The sequence below is a fragment of the Helicoverpa zea genome, chromosome 5 (assembly GCF_022581195.2).
Source record: "Helicoverpa zea isolate HzStark_Cry1AcR chromosome 5, ilHelZeax1.1, whole genome shotgun sequence".
NCBI lineage: Eukaryota > Metazoa > Arthropoda > Insecta > Lepidoptera > Noctuidae > Helicoverpa > Helicoverpa zea.
Window position 1 is genome coordinate 1,341,033 of NC_061456.1, and position 20,511 is coordinate 1,361,543.

The following is a 20,511-nucleotide window of genomic DNA, read 5'->3' on the forward strand; positions in this document are numbered from 1 at the left end:
CATTGTATGAAAAATGAATGTTTGCCGTCAAATAAAAGTATTACGGCCCAGCGGGCCTGTATTATGATTTATACCGTTTTGACGCAAGGTTCGTGATAACTTGAGAACGGAGACATCTTAAAGTAGAAATGGTTAAGTTACTATGTTTACGACTGATTTCAATGTAGGCTTTGCTCAGAATTTGTTCATAAACCCGTGAGCTTTGCTGTTTAAATTATTGTGATTCATTTACGTATTCCTTGCGGGCTTTCCCTCATATTTTTTATCAAAACAGGACAAGAGTGTTCATGTATTATTGTATTAAAATAATATTCATTTATTTGCTTATCATCAACACAAGCATACCTAAGCAACCACATACAACTAGATAGTAAGCTTCAACGTAACAATAGCATTATATCACGAACTTTATAGTTCACAATAAAATCGTTGCTATACTTTGTACCTATAGGCAGGTTGTTATCCGATGTCCTATATAGAAACCAGTTTCCTTATTCCTAGCTCCCAGGATAACGCCAGCTCTGTAAATATTCAGCTTTTTATTTTATCGTCCTCAGCTTACTTTATCTCAGTGAAGGAGTTTAGCCCAGATATTAATGAGACTATTTTTTAGCTTCTAGACAGGTTTTTTTGCTACTCCTGAATTTGCTGTGGCAATTTTTTTATCGTCTACTTTGCTTGTTGAAAGGGTTTTTTTTTGTTATTTTAATGAATGGTGTTGTATTACGGTAATCTTTTCCTCTACCGGTATGTTTGATCCTTATATTAACTAATGAAATGTACTTGATGTCTAGTATGCTTATACTTGATATTATGTATCATACTTTGCTTTATAATATCATATCTACAAACATCGCTTTCTTCCTCCAATTCTATCAATACAATCTGTCTTCTGCGTTTCAGCCTGATAGTATAATCACCAAAATATCTTCCTAGACTGACGGTGGTTGTTCAGTTCAGTACTACTTTAGTTAGGATCAAAGGAACTGATCGTGGTCTCATTAGTAAGCGGGTAGTCAGGCCCTTTATTCAGGATGTGGTTGGTTTCCTGTTTCGCGTTGTGCAACTGACTGACCGCTAGGGTTTAGGGAATAGATTTTCGTCCTGTAATATTGGGAGAGGATGTAGTTATAAGATTAGTATTGGGTATGGTAGGTTTATTTATGAGATAATGTTCAGTAAGTAAAAAGGCCCTTTAATAGGACTTTACTTGTCTGTCAAATAATATTTGGGGCTGAATTTGGACCAGTTTGATCTTATAAGTTCCTAGTTGGCAGTAGTACAAGTTAACGAATCCTTCTTTATTGAAACTTTTTGTTATTGAAGATTTGCAAAATTATCACAACAAGTAACCAATACAATTTAGGCTATAAATATAAATATGCAATATAAATAAATAATTTTATTAAAAGGCATATAATAACCCAACTGTGAAAATCACAAAAGATAAATGCCAATCCCGATGCACAAGCTAAGTTATACATATAACTACGGACTATGCAAGCTTGTTCAATTACACAAAGCCAACAAAAAGGAATCAAACCACTTACCTCCTAACGAGGTGCGTGAAAACGATCACAAAATTAATAACAAAATCGCTTATCTCATAGAATGTGTCGCGAGTAAACTGCTAGCTATAAAGTGTGAACTGCAATGCTTCGTAAAATATAATCGTAATGGCGTGGTCAAACTGGTGCCCTTACTTATATTGAAGAAATAAGTAGTAATTGGAAATTTTAAAGATAATGTATCTCTTTTATTTAATTTTAATTTATCATTATTTTTAACGAAACCCTCCCTAGTGAATCATTTTATCTAATGGTAAAAACTTATTGAATTCCCCGCAGTAGTTTCTGGGATTTCTGACAAATAAATAGACGCAGCGGAAAACTTGATGTTTATCAAAACGTCATTCTGTTATCTGCAACATTTAGTTTCGGTCTTTTTGATGGTTAAAAGCCTAGAATATACGAAAGTAATGAAAATGTTGTTAATTAGTGTAACATAATAATACTTGTGATTTATCAACCTCATATCATAATTAGCTACTGAAATACTTTGCGATACCAAAAATATACCCGAGAGCTATTCATCAATTTGTGAATAATGACAACATGACAACTTTTATATTATAATTATGTTTGAATTAAGTTACGGATATGTGATACTGACAATACGTAGGTAGATTTATAATGGTACCAGAATACATAGAAATAATATCAGGCTTATATTTTAGCTTAATATTATAGAATTTTACATCGATAAAATTAAGTTGATTTCAAAACTATAGGTTTGGTATTTGGGGAAGCTTTCCTTTGAAGTTGTTATTCAGATACTTTTTTTGTATCCATTTAAAGATAAACCATAACCTAAGTTAACATGCACACTGAATCTGAAGTAAATTTACTAATACATTTATTAAAAATTTTCTTAAAATACATAAAAGTTTGATTGTAAACTTCCATAAATAAAAACGTTCCTCTGCACGCGCTCTAAGCGCAAGCTTCACCATTAAAGTTATTATGAATTTTAATGTCATTCTACTCTACGTGTAAAGGAACGGAGCATTTACATAGACTAGGCCGGAAGGAGATGAGACGGTCTCGATGTGTGTAAATTATAAATTAAAAATCTATTAATAGTCCTACCGTGTTGGAAATAAAATGCTTTCTATGGAATCATGCATTTTATGATGAGTGACCAAGATTTATGATTTTAATTTCATGCTGGACTATGTTTTATTGCCGGATATTGATTTTAATGCGAAATGCTAATACTAAGAAACTATAAAATGGCGGCGAGAAATTAAAATTAGTTTAAGTGACACGTAGGGGTTTCTCACAGTTCTCATAGAAAATGACATGAATAAGTTAATGTGACATGTAGTGTAGTAAATAATAGTCAATGTAGCGTTCTAACAATAGTAACGTAATTAGTTGCAATGTTAGTAGCTCAGTCACTATTCTCTTATACAAATTTTGGAGTTTATCAGGTTATAGAGAGTAGTTTACTGCATCAAAATTAAAACATTATAGATATAAATAGAGAAAACCACATTATGTACGAGACATAAACTATATTTTATACAAAAGGACCGAAGTTCTACCAGGACATTACCTACTCTATGCCCCGATCATACTCTCGCCTCACCGCGGGAAGCTTTAGATTCCTCCCAACAATTTTACGACCCAACCGAGCAAAGCAATGACATACAGAATATCAATATACGTAATTAATACTTGATTATTGTACCGAAATCCGAACATTTTACGATAATGGTTAGTTGACAGCATGTGATTGGCATTTGCGGTGTTCGTGTATTAATTTTTGATGTCAATAATAATTATGGATTTTGATGTGAGGTCGATGTCGGTGCAGGGAGGTTTTGACTTTCTGATAGGCAGTGTTGTTCTTAGGATTTAATGTTTTATGGAGTTGCTTTCTCTAGTAACTTATGAGATCTTATAGATATATTCGCATAAGCCGAACGTAAAAATATTAATATTCTTTGAAGCGATTATTTTACTTTAAGAAAGAAACAGCTATATACTAAGCATGTAAGTACGATGCAGAACGATCCATAGTATAATATAACTGAGGCTGGCTTACCTACATTACGTTGCCATGCAAGAAACGCTATTTCTCAGACATCGAGCTCACAGGGTGTCCAGGAACATTTAACAGTCTTAGAACCAATGATCTTAATTAGAACAAAAAACCAAAGCCTTCTAATTGCTTTACCTATAAGAGTAATTACGAGCATCCGTACAGTTTAGCGTTTACTAAGATTGAAGGAAAAACGCAATTCTGATGCATTTAGTTTTTTCTTGCTGACTAATTATCATACCACGCTAGTTGTAGGATCTAACGGTTTAACGGGAATTTATTGTGATAGGTTTTACTTTTAAGTTTGGTTCAAGTATAATAAATAAAATGAAAGAAAAACAAGCTGAGTATAATGGCTAGCGATATTACATGAATGACATGAATAAAAATTGCATCGGAAAATTTTGTCAATCTTAAAACAGTAACAACCACATACCACTTAAAAACCTCACGACAAAATCACAAATCGTGAACACACCAATATAGAACACAAAAAAACTGGAGCCCTTGATTACATAGATAGGGCATTTCTGGAAGGAACAATGGTACGCGGTGTGGAAGCATCTAGGCGTGGTCAGGAGATGCAAATTGCACGACCCGCGGCCGCAGGGCCTAGACAAATGGCGTCGTGAAGCGACCGCACCGGTAGCACACGATCCAGTCTGCCTCAGGCCTTCGTGTATATTCCATGATGTAGATGAAGCTTGTCCTACAAAATTAAGGATTGATTTAAACCGAAAAAGTCGCGAAACAACTTAAAGAGGATTTTCGATGGGTTGTTTGGAGAGGCTGCGAAATAAAAAAAAGTTTTGGGAAAAGTTGTCCGTTCAGTTGAGAGTTTTGGGCTTTTTTAGGGAGTTGTTATGAAATATCTGCTGTATTATAAAATTATGATGGCATCTGTGGGACATAATCTTTCATTGAATGTTGTGTCAATACATTCATTATTCAATGATAGTTTAAGCGAAGATAATCGTTTAGAATTCCTTCAAGGGTAGAACGCTTTACCAAGCAAAAGCAACGTTAATCACGTACAAAATTAAAGGAGACCAAGTGTGTAATGTAACATGCAAATTGTGCGCCACAAGACAAATTGCTTCGTGAGGTCTCACGTGTACTACATCTATATCGTTTTATAATTCAAACAAGCTCCTGTATCGAGCTCTAGAGATTTTATTAGGTACCATAAAAGATCTTGTGTCAGTTTTATGTCCTATCCCAGGAAAGCTCTTATTTAGGAGTTTCAGACTTTATTTGTTCCGAGAGAATGCATTTAGGAACACTAAGGTTTGTTACGACGTTAGTGTTAGCGCTAGTTTTGGTCATATTTTACGACGGTAAAAATTGGGTAGTTCAACGAAGTGTTTTCCGTGAAAAATGCTGAATTTTAAATAAGGAAAAACGTAACGGAATAAGAAATGCTTTAGTTATTAACTCATTTAATTTATCGATTCCTAAAGTTAATTACAGTTTTCATGTATCCTCTGACGACAATAGTGGTAAATTATCACCAAATATTATCACTTTCAAAATGGGAACATCAAGACATCTTCAATTATGAGCCACAATTTATGTATTCCAGATTATGAGCTCCTAAATTACGTTCACAAGTAAACCATCAAAGATAAAGGTTCACATGTAAACACGAGGTTACAATATTTGAGACATAACTTAAATTTGTTAAGGGTCACGACTGTAGATAACGCACAGATAAGCATTGATGCAATATTACCAAAATAGCATCCAGTAATTGACCAATTACTTGGACTGTTATAACTTAAGATAGAATTTGATGAACTAATTAGTATCTAATATTAGACGATGAACTTAATTAGCAGTCTCCCATTTATAGTAGAAACACTACAGCACTAGCTGAACTATCCAGAAATATTTACTTCCATTTTGCTGTAGCTCCGAAGCAATACGTGAATAAAATATTTCTTCAAATAACTGCAAGCATACTTCTGAATCAGACGGACGCTGTAAAACGGCTACAATTCCAACTCACATATCAAAATGCTGAAAATCATAGCGATTCTGTAGCGCAATGTAATATCATTTCCAACGTTATTATTACTTTACGGACAGCAAATTCTAAAATATACTCGGGAACCGCGTCAGGCATTCTGTGTAATGGCGTTGCAACTTCGAAATTATATCTCTCGCGACTGTTGACTCTCGCTGCGGGCGAGTCCATCGCTCATTGCTCAGTACAACTCAAACACGGGGAAAATTAATCCTAAGTTTACATCGTTAGCTAACCGTTCGCTTTCGATTCACTTCTTAGCAGATCGTGTTTCGGGATCGAATATCGAGCAACGGGCATCTAATATTCTACGTGACTTCTTCGAGCGATAATAGATCGACTTGTAAAGATTCCATTAGGCTCTGTCGAGTTTTTTTTTTCTTCTTCATCGAGTGTCGTGTACCTTGTCCTATTGTTGGAGAGAAATCGTTCGTAACAGTTATGCTTTTCCGCATTTTCTACGTTCTCATTGTGTGTTGTGTTCGTTTTTGCGATTTTAAGTTTAGAATTCAGAACATCTTCTTTTTTTGATAAGGCAATTTTTGGGTATTATCCGTTGGTAGGGTTTAAAATGGGAATCGTAAAAACTGATTACGGAACTTTGAATTCCACTTTTACTTGATTAGCTCGCATTTAAAGAGAATACTTAAAGATACGATAAAGCCTTTATTTATTGTTAGTAGGCACTGTTAGCTTTCAACTATTCCATTGAATTCAATAGGAATAGCGCTAATACAAAAACAAATAAAATATTTTCTTCATCTAACATCAAAAGGCTTTGTATTTCAACATTGATCAACTATCTTTTCACAATTCAGCACACGACAGTTCTAGTCGTAAAGATTCAAGACTTCATTCTTCCAGTTCAATCGAAAACAAGCGTAAATTGGCCGTGAACGAACTTTTATACGTCAGCGTGGAACGGAACGTTATACGTGAGTGTAAAGCCCCGACTATGAATAAGGTGCCGCTCATATTGTTTGGCATCGCGATTTATGTACTGTTGAAGTTAATGTTGGCTCTTGTGAGAAATACGTATTTGGGAACATTTGAAAGAAGCATAGAATACATATTTCTGTACATCATTCTTTACCTTATATAGAAGCACAGAAGGGTTGGGCCTGTTGTCAACAAAAACTTGATAAGCTCTTAAATATAAGCCATCAAGCTTTATAAATAGAATACATACTGTAAGTTTATTTGTACTACGTGATGATAAACTATCATATACAGTTATTACAATAAACAAATAACCATAATAATTATGCAAAAACTTTTTGTTACAAATATAATTTAATTAAAACAACCTCATAAACTTGATGATGCGCATAAAATTATAATCAAACCGTCCATAAAACCTGATTATACTCCGATCAATATCAATCCACATATCAATTAAATAAATAATTCATCAAGTGCACATTATGCTACAATCGCATCGATACAATTCCTCGACTAAAAGTCGCAAGTGCGGGCGACATCTAAAGAAGTGCATGCTGCAACGGATGGACAGGATGGTACGTTCTTAGAATAACAAATAGGTGGTTGGGAGCGGCCGGAGGCAATCAGAATTGTGGTTGAACCCACAGGACGATTTGTGAAGATTAATTAGCAAGAACCAAATTGAGGTCGCTGTTTTAATTAGACTTCGTTTTGAGAAATGAAAAAAAGAATATGGATGAGACGATGGAAATACATAATTAGATGTGAAGATGGATAAGGATTATTCTTAAGAAGTAAACGAAAAGAGAAATCAACGTAATAAGATTAGGATTTTCTGTACAGTATCACAAATTTTTGATGGTCCAGGTGGTGCAATTACTAAGCTATTCTATTCATTTAGCGGTGAAGTGGGTCTTATAAATAATAATGAAAAAGGATATTACTGTGTTCATTTTTGTAGTATACTGAATGTTTTACATGAAGCGTTTTTTTTTTGTATTCGTTCTATCCACATATTTTTTCTAAACCAATGCTAATTAAAAGCCACAAAGAAATAAAGGCAAAGCAAAGATTTAACTTTGGCTAGGCAATCAAAACTGCGGTTGCAGCCTACAAGAGATTTATAGGATTAATTAGCAAAACAAATTAATTGGGGTCGGCATTTTACTTTCTTTTGCGGTTTTAATTGTCCTTGAATATTAAAGAGGCTAGATTGCAGTATTTTGGATATTCATTAACTGTGTTATATAAAGATTTAGACGGTTTTTCCTATCCACATTTTGCATTGCCTAGTTGAATTTAGCTCGATTAAACCTAAGTTTGTTGAAAGAAGTAAATGGTACTTGGATTTTATCACCACCACTTCTTCTCCTATCAACTTTAGTATGCTCGGGGTGCAATACACACAATTGTTCATAAAACTACGCGCCATCAAAAACCACCCAAAAATTAGTACCGAGACCACCAATAACTTTGCCAACGCCATAAGATTACCATCGCACATATGGCATACAGTTGGTGGCAGCGGTTGTAAAAATTATGGTGCACGGGAGCAAGACGACAATCTCGTAAAAATTGATGGACGTGTTTTAAAAGCCCGAATATTGCCAACCCTTTTGGCTTTTGCTGGCATTGTGATGGCGTTATCTTCACGCTGGCTGAGTTTATGGGGAGAGCAGGGCACCGTGTTGACGCTTGATTTAGTGAGAACATAAGCTGTACGTAACAGTGAAGTAACGGGTGGACTGATTAATTTTTGTTTGGTAAAAGTTCGGCTTTTGTTTTCATGGACTTGTATTAAAAGCTCTCGATTAATCATAAAACTATTAAACAATTGGCTCATGTACTCAACAAAATTTCAACTTAAGATATGAGCAGTAACTCTGAAGAAAATAATAACTTAGGGGATGACACTTTTTAGAATGAAAAAGATTAAGTGAGTGACAAAAATATGTTACACATTCAGATAACGTGTGAAAGCTTAACACCAGACAATTATTTACACCTTCAAACTGACAATCTGCTTCATAATACTAAGCCCAACAAATCTTAGACCAAAAAACATCCTTTCCCTCATTTCACACACACTTCAGAGATCTGAAGTTACTGCCCTAACCCACGAGACATGACGACAGATGACGCGTAAACTGCGGGGCGTCGGCGTGAGTCGTTGAGTAATGAACGCTGGCCCATTACTCATTACCGGCCGTGACTTGCCCGTGTGACGGGGCCTTTATTTCAGCGCTGCACTACTGTTTCCAATGATTTATGCGTTGTAGTATTTTTATTGTGGAGTGGAGTTATCAATCAGTTTTGTGGGTATAAGGAGTCTTCATTTCATTGTGACTAGAGTTTAAGCTTGTTAGCAGGAGCTTTAAATAAAAAGCATGTTGTGAATGATTGACTATTGTGTTATTCAATCGATGATGAACGAATGCTGGAGAATTTTAATTTGATTCAACAGCGAGCCTACGTGAGTAAAGTCATAACCTAAAAGGAATGTCATTAATAGAATAGAAATAGCTAAAGAAGAAGTCATTCCCTTTGAAAATTGATCCATTGATTTAACATTCAACACTAGGATTAGATGACATCATCAAACAGGCATCGACGATAATGATACTAATATAAAAATTCAACATGACGCTTAGGAAGGAAGCACTTCTTATAGAAACGGTAATAATACATTTTGGAAGCTATAAATTGAAAAATGATTAGCTCCCAACAGATTATTACTGACAAATGTAACTCAAGTTCCCATTGTGCACAATCCCATCGAAATTTTAAAATTTGTAAGAATACTCAAGATTCAAAGAGATTATTTGTATGCAATAACGGTACGCCCCCCAAACATCTGTAGTAGCTGAGAAAAAGAAATCCACATCGATAATGTTACTCGTATTACTTGAAAAGTGAGAGAAATCAACGCGCAGATAAACGATAAGGTAATAACAGAAGCCGATCCTATCTTTTGTGCTCTTTTGTTACGCGACGAATACAATGCAGTTGTAAATTTTTGGGTTCTTAACTCCACAATGTTCCCGTCATTAATCTATGGCCGTTGTAACTTGAAGCGGGGTTGGGATCTTTTGTACCTGCTCCGCTCCTCGCCCCTTTGTACCCTGACATGTGCGGGGCAGGGACAAAAACCTTGCGCAATATTGTCTGCCCCAAGACATCGGATGACGAGAAAATAATACCGTGGACTATAAAGCAAAATATCCTTGCATCAGACCAAAAGCTCTTCCAGTTTTCAACGAACATTCTATCTATATCTCAAAAGCTCGCAAAGTTACGATTTCAGACTTTTGACACAGTCCGACCCGACCGTTTGTCTATCGATACTATTTTTAAAAATGTCACCCGCAGCCACATCTAAGCTTTTTTGACACGTCGTTTCCACTAAGCCCTTGACATGCATTAACGCCTAACATCGACGCGCACTTTTTCTGTCGAATCTCCAGATGTGAGTGCATCATTAAAATCTTCTATGGCACCAAAAAGATCAAAAGTTATCTCCTCGGTTGGAGAGGTTCCCTCTCGCCCCTGCGTCCCTTTCCCCCACAGGTCCCTTGTTGCCGCGACAGTTAAAGTCGGACGGCCGTGAGGGACGGTCGCTGCCACTCTGGCGACCCCACCGTGTTGCGTACGATACCGCGTTTGTGAAAACTGTTTTCCTTAGTGTCATTTGCATACGTGAAGTGAAACTGATTACATTTTGGCAACTGTGATGGGATTTATTGTTCGTTTACAGTTTTACTGGGTGCGACAGATTTAAAAAAAGTTTTAAGTGAACCTCTTGTGGATTGTTTTTATTTTGTAAAACGTCGCTGATGCATTCTATTTCGGCTGTTTTATTCTGGTAACTATTTTAGTATAATTTGTAATGACAGTTTATTTTACAAGAGCCCTTCGTCGTTGCATCACGAGCGTTCAATTAAAATATCGTCTGTTATGAACTTAGCGTTTATCGCGTGTGGAACCATTCGTTACAATAAAACAATTCGTATCTTTCTGTTGAGTGTTTCTATGTACTTTCCATCCAATTATATGACAGATAGTTTTGATAAAACAAGATTTATGACTTGAACTGCGTCTAAGGAGATATGGAAGTCGGTCACGGATTTATCAGAATCTTACTCAACTACGGCACCAAAAACTATTATGTAGCTTTTTTACGAGTGACAACGGTAAAAGCGGCTGCAATTGTGTCGGTAGGAGAGACAACATCAGATAAGGCTGTGCAGCATAAATAGGCTAATGTCAATTCCCATTACGATGCTTTGTCACGTGTAGAAGATGGTCCAGGAGATAGGAAGGGAAAAGCTCTAACGATCGTTGTTGTGATTTTGGTCAGATACCGGCAATAGTTGGGTGATTTTGGTAATGTAATGGGCAAACACGTTATGAACTTACTTAGGTAACTTCTTGGTTTTTGGTAATAAAGGAATAGGTATAAGGATTTTTTGGTAGTCAGGCATTAATTTACTCTTTGGTTAATTTAATAAATTGTCTTCTATTTCAATGTATGCCAGGCTATGACATTTTTTTCCTACTTAAATAAAGTAAACTAAAACAGTTGTGTGTTGTTCAGTAACAAGTTTCTGGCTCAAAGTTTATCAATTACTTGAACCCCTTTGACTTTAACAACTTGCACAAGATAAGAATTTGATAAAGTATGTTTACTTTGTGCTTTTAAAGTATCCGTAATACATGAAACACTATCAACGTTCCTATCACTAACAACTTCTTTATCAATAAAGCTTTTACCGAAATCTTTGATATTAAATTCAGTATTTATGAAATTACCTACTTACTTTGGCCAGCAGTTTAAGAAGTAGTCTATAGCCTTCCTCGATGAATGGGCTATCGAACACTTACATAAATATTTTTTTTTAATCGGTGCAGTAGTTGCAGAGATTGACAGGTTTAAACTTACAAACGCACTCTTACAATACCTACTCAACTTAATAATAAGACTATAGGTTTATTGTTTTCACACGACATTCCACTCTACATTTAACAATAATCCGACCTCTATTTATCGGCCTTAAAAGTACATTTTGATATTGAGAATTTATCTTAGATAATTGCAGGCCCTTCTAACTTGGCCAAGGTAGTTATTAATTGAAATTCGTATTAAGTTTAATGGTTATAGGTATGTGGTTACAATGATTTATATGTGTTTTTATAGCTGAATTATATCACAGTCTATCAAAATAAACATTAAAGCGAACACGATTTAGTTTTGAACGATCATAAAATAGTTTGAAGTTGACTGAACATTGTTTACGTGCATGAATTTTAATTTGAGCTGTTATTTTGAAAATGTTAACCTGAAATTCAACGTTTATGAAGTTAATTGGTATGAAAACATCGATTCTGACAAAGACTAATTCAGTAACACACACAAGTTAATAAATACACATCGGTCATGTGTGTTAGATAAACATGTGTTGTAACACTGCCCTCCCCTACGGAAGAAAGCATGAGAGTAAATAAATAATAATCGCTCGCTACAATTAACGCAACACGAATGTTCATTAAACATGCAAAATCTACGAAGGTTTGTTTACAGTAGCGATAAGATTAGCCGCGGAAGCTGCTATCGCAAAGTTCCGCCAACCTGAGCTATGTGGTGAGCCGGCAATAAAGTCGATTGCAAACTTGCGATTGCGACGTTCGATTGTCGCAGAGTTATGTAGCGATCGCGACGAAATATTGAATGGATCGATGATATCTGTCTATCTATCTATCTATCTATCGATATGTTTGCCGCGGTATGTACGCTCAGTTTCAATGGGTTACGTAAAAGACATTAAGATAGTCACGATAAACTTATGTGTTAAGTTTAGTCTGTGGAATAGTGATTTGATCGGAGATAATCTAACTTATAAAGGTTTATATTTGGTAGTACTATAGTTCGGCCATTCAGAGAATGCGTTCCTGACACGTCGCGATTGAACTGACGACGTAACTTTGCAATGGCGTTGCAGTTACGATAAAAATATTTTTGCTGGTTGTTTACCGTTTTAACAATTGAGGAGCATTAAAACAACATTATTATATCAATAATCAATGAATGTAGTTACGTCGTCAGTTCAATCGCGACGTGTCAGGAACGCATTCTCTGAATGGCCGAACTATAGTAAATTTTGGTTCATTCAACAGTAATTCCCAAATTATCAATGAAACTCGATTGTTGATATACTATTCAAATATAGTGACAAAATTATGATTGTCTTAGACAAGAAACTGCTTGTAACAGAACATTATCTTCAAGTAAAATTGAAAGTAAAACTTCCAAATCTAAAAAGAGAGAACATGAAGATGTCGCAACAGTAAATAGGACAAACTAATCTAAACTTACTATCAGTCGCAAGCACGTAGCCTGCCTTACTAACGATAGAGCAGAGGTAGGATTCACCTCACAACCTCACAAATTGTATGCTCATCTCATTGCCTAATGATCGGAAGTTTGGGCTGAGGATGTTTGAACTATTCATTAGTTTGATTTTTGGGAGTTAGTGGATCAAGATTGAAGAAGGATCGGGCCGAAAGATATTATTTGAAAATATTATTGGAAAGAAACCTTTCCAAGTAGCTACGTCTGGTACTGGCTGAGATGTAAAGCCATTATATCGAGTGTGTCATTCACAATCACATTAAATTCTATCACATATACTTTATGATTTACTTTATGATTCTATGGCGAATTGTAAAAAAAAAATAACCTCATCCATTCAGTGGTTTAGCCACAGGAGTCATTTTTCGTTTTTATAATTTACAACATCATGTGTAAAGCAGAGATAAAGTTAGGAGTATCGAATGTTTTGATCAGTTGACAGCTGTCAGTTTTCAAGGGAGAATTACAGTTGTTTGTAATGACTGACTTTTATATGGTGTTCTAATTTTCTCACATTTACTTTACTTTGTTTGAAAAATTCATTTTTTTATTTTTACGTATTTTTTTCTTTGTGTTAATAGACATAATATTAACCAGTATATTACGCATTTCATTTAATGTGATTATGAACGACACACCCGATATATTATTATATAGAATCGCTCAGGAATTTTCATCAAATATTCGATCACTGTCAATGCAGAAATATCTAGAAATCCGGGTCATGATTTATAGGCACATAAATCCAATTCTAGTTCGATTTTTAGCGTCAGCACCAATTCATATAATTGATTGAATACCTATTGACACCTATAAATGTTTTAGATAGATTGATCTAAATTACTATGTCCATTGATCATTATCGAGAGAATAAATTGTTTAGGCGCAATCGTTAAACAGCTACATAATAGCATTCAATTAGAATATCATAAAATTAAGGTCGTCATTCATCATCCAATAGAATAGAATTTGCAGTGCCATTTATGTCAACTAATTTGGCTCTAATGATACTAAATATCCTCTCTATGTTGTTAGGATTAAATTACTCATAAATCTCTTATAATTCTTCCATAAATATAGGTATTGCCATTTGCATTACAAAATTAAATGCTTCAAATGTAATTACATTATAAACAACGTCAATTGCATCTTAACGTAAACTAAACTATGATTATTGATAAATTACAGAATTTATTTGAGTCCTCATAACCTTTAGTATTTGAAGTTCTTAGTAAACCAATGCCATACTAAATTAGTATCAAGCCACTCAAATGCAAAAAGAAAACATCTGAAAGAGTTGATCGCTCTGAAAAATATTCCGTAATCCAGAAAACCTTGTTCTAAATACCCATCAATTAAAACTTCATTGATACGTGCCTCATCATTGTGAATTAGCAGTTCTAAACACAATACCCTTTAATTGGAATCCAACAGTTCACCTTGATCAGCGAGCTCTCATTGATCTAAAACTGTTATGTTATCATGATCTAGTTTGGCAATTGTTTGTATATTCAAGATATTCCATTGAGTAAAAGCTTTTGCTTCCTATTTGTCTGTTTATGGGTTTTGAGATATTTTTGAGCTTTATAAGTTATGGAATCTGCTTTCAAATTGTTTGGATTTATGTTCATTTGACTAAAAAGCACAGTTTCTCAAGTGAAAATGTAGCGTTATAGGGAATGGGTGGGCAATTTTCGCAATTTTCGCGATATTGTCAAGAAGCGACCAAGTTTTTGCTTCATAACAATACCGAGGATAGTCAAGAAATACATCTCAAGTTAAAACTAACTTATATAAAGTGACTACGGCAAAGCCAAAAGAAAAGTTCTTCTTTACTAACTGCATAGCAGTTTTTGCCAAGATTTAATACAAGACTTGGTCTTTGTTTAAAATCTTGAAGTTCTTTTTATAGCGTAGTCCCTGAGTTTAGTTTTAAAATTTTAATTAAAAGTGACATAGCGGAGTTGTTTCTTTTTTATTTTAGTTCGGGCTTAGCGTGTTTGATTTTAAGCTAGCATTTAGAGCTAATCTATGACCAGTATATTGCAACGAGCCTCAATACTATAAATGAAGTCGCTCTTCCTAAAGCCGATACTAATTTTAACCCAACTGATGTCATCATAAAATAAGAACCAATATACTTTAACCAACATAATATTAAATTATTTGACAGTTCATTTGAAATAGCACGTTCAGCAGTCACAGCAGTTAATATAACAATGTTGCAACAAGAAGCAATAACGCTGCTCACGTCTTTATAATCCAATACAAGGTTTTATGTTACTGGAATGTTATTTTCTACATTGTAACTTCAAATAATAGTAGCGTTTGTTCTAGCTGCTTTGGATTTCTTTGCTATTAAATATTATTAGGCACTTGTGAATGTTATTCTACTTCTCTGTAAAGCTCTGTTATGAAGTTCTACGTATTTGAAGATTGGCTAGGTAGTAGGTTCATATTTCATTGGTATGCAAGACTGTATCAAGTTGCTACAAATCACGTTAGGACTTGCATAGAATACATTACTTCTTTATACTATTCTTACATGTAGATTGTCTAACTTTTCATATTTCGATTTGACTTCTATGAAACACTTTGTAAACTTATATAGGGACTTCGTGCTACATCGTACATTATTCAAATTACGTGTCCACAAAGACTGTTTTATCTGTTTGATCTTGTTCACTATCTTTGTTTTCATCATAAACTTTACTAAAGCGAACAGCTACTGGTTGATTATCTTTATAACTATCAAGTGCTTAATCTGTTCACATCATCCTAATTAGTCTTTTTGAAGTGTTTTAAGATTTGACACGGTTATAAATATAGTTGAAGCGTCAAAGCATAAAAAATATGAACAAAAAAAATACTGGTCTTCGGTACCGGAATCGTAAGAATGTTAAAATGTAACTGTAAAGCACAAAAATGATCATAAGTGTGTATAGTAATGACAGGTGGCTATACCATTGTTAATGGGATTGCTGCAGGTAACCCATTTCTCTCAGTCATCTCTTACAACTTGCGTGGGATTGAAGACAGCTGGTACCTACACTGCATTTATTTTTCTTTCATACCACACATATTTTGGTTATGGCATTTAGGAGACGGCTTTGTAAATAAAAATCTTGTACGTCCTTGAACTTATTCTACCTCAAACTCACTTTCTTTGCGGTTTCTTTGATCACGCCCCAAACTTTTTACAAACAATTTTTACTGCGGTTCTTCGAAAATTATTCAGGCAACATGTCCAATTTCTATAAAATATGTTTCGTCACACCAAATCGGCTTTTTACCACAAGTCTCTACTTACCGGTCTATAATAGGGCCATTTATTTTTTCCCCAAAAATGGCCCTAAAGGGTCCTATTAGTCACGGTGCGGTGCCATACAAAAGTGTTCTGGCTAATGACGCGGTGGGCTTGTACTTTGGAATATGATCAGAAATATGGGCCATCAGTTTTCCGAAAGGTTTTTTATGATTGAAAGTTTGAAATATGTCAGTTGTTTTTGTTCGTCTAGTTGAGGGACTTTGTAACTATTATTTTTGATTGGAAACGGTTCTACATATTACTTTTGACGTGAACTAATCTTGTTATATCCAAATTGGAAACCAAGTATGTCTGATGATACGTGGCCTTAAACAGGTGTTTTTTTTATATCACGAGTATAGATAGATACAGAGTAGTTAGTAGTACACTGGTAGATGAAGACAAAGGAGCCTTCGTCAATAATTAAGCTATTAAGAATGAACAAAAAATTCTTGCGTACGATCGAATGTAGAAAAAATCTAAAAAAACAAACAAAAAATAATTTAAAGAACGTTAATTTGTCAAAGGGTTCACACAACACACAATGCCAGTACCAATACAAGGTCGACTAAGTAAATATTGGTCTAACTTTCCAACGTTATTGTTTTAGGTGATGCGTGCGCGCAAGTGAACATGGCGCGGGGGGGTGTCGTGCTCCTCGTGCTATGGGTGGCCGTCGCCGCCGACAAACATGGTAAGTACTAAGATGTTTTTCTCCCTTTGTTCTTGGTAAAGAAATCGTGAGCCCAGAGCTTATTGGTAGTACAATAAAACAAATATGAACATATTTGTATAAGCCATTTAAAAGCGTTTAATCGGTACAGGTTTTATCTGCATGATCATTCCAGAATGTGCTATTACAAACCTGTTCTATACTCATAAATTCATAACCCCTGCTGCAATGAGGCTGTGAATAACTTATTTCACCAAAGAGTTTTTAATACTCCGCCAAAAAGCTTTCACTCAGCGCAGCGTGTATTTCTAAAACTCTTGCTCTCAAAATATTCATGAAATTCTAATCAAGAATTTAGGTCACAGCCCTTAATTTAAAAAGTTTCGACTCCATATCTTCACGGTTAATTACCGGCCATGATTTATGTTGAGGCAAAATTTCTCCCCGTAAAGCATTTTATCTGTGACCCTCCAAAATCTGAGTGGAGTAAAAAACCGGTGTGTAAAAAACTGTAGAGTTTGCACCTAATCTTGGGACTGATAAAGAAAGAAAAAAGTGTAACTGTCACCAACGGATCGTCGATGTAAAAAACGTTGATACAATGGTACAGTGAAGTGGCAAAAAATGGGAAGAAATAGTTTCTCGTGACGACACGATAATGCAAGTAACAAACAAGAAATTATCTGTATTGAGGGCGTGATTTCTGATGCTTCGTTGTAAACTGTTGGGATTGATTCTCTGTGTTGTCATAGCGCATCTTCTATAATTGACATGCGAGTACAGTTAATCAAACTGTATTATTTGAACACAGTAATGGATTTTACAAACGTTATGACACGGCGTTTTGTTAATCTGTCATGATCGGAAATGGGATAAACTAGTAAGTGGTAGATGAAAGCGAAAATAACGTCTGTCATCGTTTATGAAGTTTGTTGAAACCAAATGAGATAAAATATTGTTATTACGATGGATGTTACTTTTTCATACGTTTGCTTAATTAATTTCTGCGTACATATTTGTGTGTAATTTAACCGTTATCTAGCCTCAAACTCTTTGACATAATAAATACGGAATCACATACAAAAGTACTTATGTCACTTCTGCTTGTCACTTGAAGCAATGTAAAGCTTCTCGTGTTAACTCTTTGAAGATTCTCTTTAAAGCGAAAACGAATAAAGTTGTCATGTCAAAAATATTGAGAGTAAATAAACAATTGGAAATGTTAAGTAAAGGTCCCGTTATTCACAACATACCTAAATTGTAAAAAAGGTATGTATGTCTATGTAAGATTTAGATTAGGTCAACATACGTATAATGTCTAGTAGGTCCCGGCAGCTCAGCATGAGGGTTTGGGAACGATTTCTGCGTTAAGCAATAAGTTACTGGATACTTTGCTGTCTTTCCCAGTTAAGGCTCCGAGTTAATTTTGTTCCCGGTTGGTAAATGATGATAGTAAATTCGCAATCTAAATATAGTCTGAGTACATTCTAATCTTACACGGAAAATCAGTGAGATGTATCCTAAACTAACTGTAACTGTATTTCCAATTTGTATCATCCTCTCAATACATCATTGCTTTGTGTAATTGCTTTCCCAAATAACATTGTCTTGCCAAGCTACAGTTCAATGTAAGTACAGGAATCCAGGTCATGTACGTACCAACGTGTGAAAATTACGTTTCGTTAATGAAAGAGAATCGATACTCTTGTGAGATCGTTTAGAGTGTTAGCTGGTCACGACTTTTTAAATAGTAATGATGCAAAACGTGATCGTTATGATGGGCTTAAGGCTAACCCTCAATTCGTTTGCCATACTTTTGTAAACATCAAGTTGGGAAACATCGAACATAGAAAAGCAAAATCCTGACAAAAAATTGCAACACAAAGACTTCTATCTACACTTTTAAGTAGTATCGATAAGATAAAGTCGATAACAAAAAATGTTACTCCGAACCCCAAAACGAAAGCCAAGAAACAGGACACCAAGATTACATTAACGTGAACAATACTACATCACGAAAACAAACTTGACGATCCAAATTCACGAAATCTTGACTATTACCTTTCCCAGTTAATGCGAAAAAAATCCATACATCCATTAAAGTTGAAATCGGAAACGACCACTCGAAAGCAGCTGCTGGCGTGAATGAAACACAAAATAATAGCAAAATACTCCCAAGAGAAGCCATGGAGCATTATAACCCGGCTAACAAAGGGATTATCTTGTTTGGGAACCTCTTGACTGGCACTCTATGTATCGTATTACCATTGAAGTTTTTGTGGGTGTGGTCCAAGCTAGGGTGAGAATCGGCGGCATTCAAAGAAATATTCGAGCACTTTTTGCACCTTGTTAAGTATCGTGCGTTAACGGTTCAGTTGTTTCAGTAATTTGAAATGTATTGTAGATATTTTTGCTCTCTGTCGAGATGTTCTATTTATATCTTCCACACGTGATGGATTGAGCGATCATTATAGATGATCGACTACTATCGACTTTACTCGTAACAGTATAATAAAGTGTGTTCTCCATTTCAAAGACACGTTGTTTAACAAAATTCCACGTCGTTTGCGAAACTGATACCAGATCGTGAGTCACTTAATTAAAGTTACGTTGAATGCAATATCTTATCTTTAGTCTAACAATGTTCCATAGCAAGCTAAAAGATCTCATTTAGAAGTAACTGCACCGAGTTCCTTAATGGCCAACACTACAAAAGCTACTTATATTGAGTTTCATAATTCCAATTTGTCAATTTACTTCTGAGTTGACAAATATCTTTACGTTTTTCATCAACTCGTCACCAAGCGCCATCGGATCACAATGCTCGTCATAGCTCGTTTATTTCCAACTTCATCCCGCCTACAGTGCCATTAAATAGATCGAGTGCATCTTTTTACGTTTCTCCGGCGCTAAGTGCATTTACTAGTAAACTGCATCAGGCATCGTCTCCCGAGTGACGCGTGTTGCACTACAGATGTTTGGTAATGCATCCGCTTATTGTATTGTCTTGATGCTCGCAAAATGAACATTTGTGCTATCTTCAAGCTCGTTTTGCTATCTTTACATATCTTTCACTTAGAAGCGACAGTTCTGAGTGGTGTCAGCGTTAAGTGCTTTAAATGTAAGCACGTGCACTGAAGTGTTTTAGATCCTTTAGTTACAAACGTTTAAGTTTCCGTATTTATACAAAATACAGCTGTTACTTTGAGCAGAATTTGAAATGAACTTATACGTATACTTGCGTCTGGTTACGAATCCATATCGGTTTCTTTTACTCTTTTTAGATCCATTTCCTATCGAAACCTTTCTACAAGTTCTTTATTTTCAAAGGCTCCATTTTCAGTTCTCGATAGCAACACGCTATGTAAATACAACGGTTATTGCATTCCTTTATATACTCTCCATAATGCATAAAGGTTCTGTTATCGCTCAAGTGAATAGGGCACATACTGATACGATGCTATTACGGCCAACTTTTATAAGAGCACCGTACCCACTTAATGTAACAGCTACATCTGTGAAGTATCAGTGATAGAATCCCTTAATTTAAT

At 35.1% G+C, this 20,511-nt stretch overlaps 1 protein-coding gene across 1 annotated transcript in view; it reads left to right on the forward strand.

Annotated features, from left to right (window-relative positions):
* Positions 1-10,061: 10,061 nt before the first annotated feature.
* Positions 10,062-20,511, forward strand: part of LOC124630329 (netrin receptor UNC5C-like) — a 61,615-nt gene continuing 51,165 nt past the window's right edge. Inside the window, exons 1-2 of the mRNA XM_047164191.1 lie at positions 10,062-10,436; positions 16,898-16,981. Coding sequence (XP_047020147.1) covers positions 16,921-16,981 — 61 coding nt within the window. The 5' untranslated portion in view covers positions 10,062-10,436; positions 16,898-16,920. The remainder of the gene's footprint in view (positions 10,437-16,897; positions 16,982-20,511) is intronic.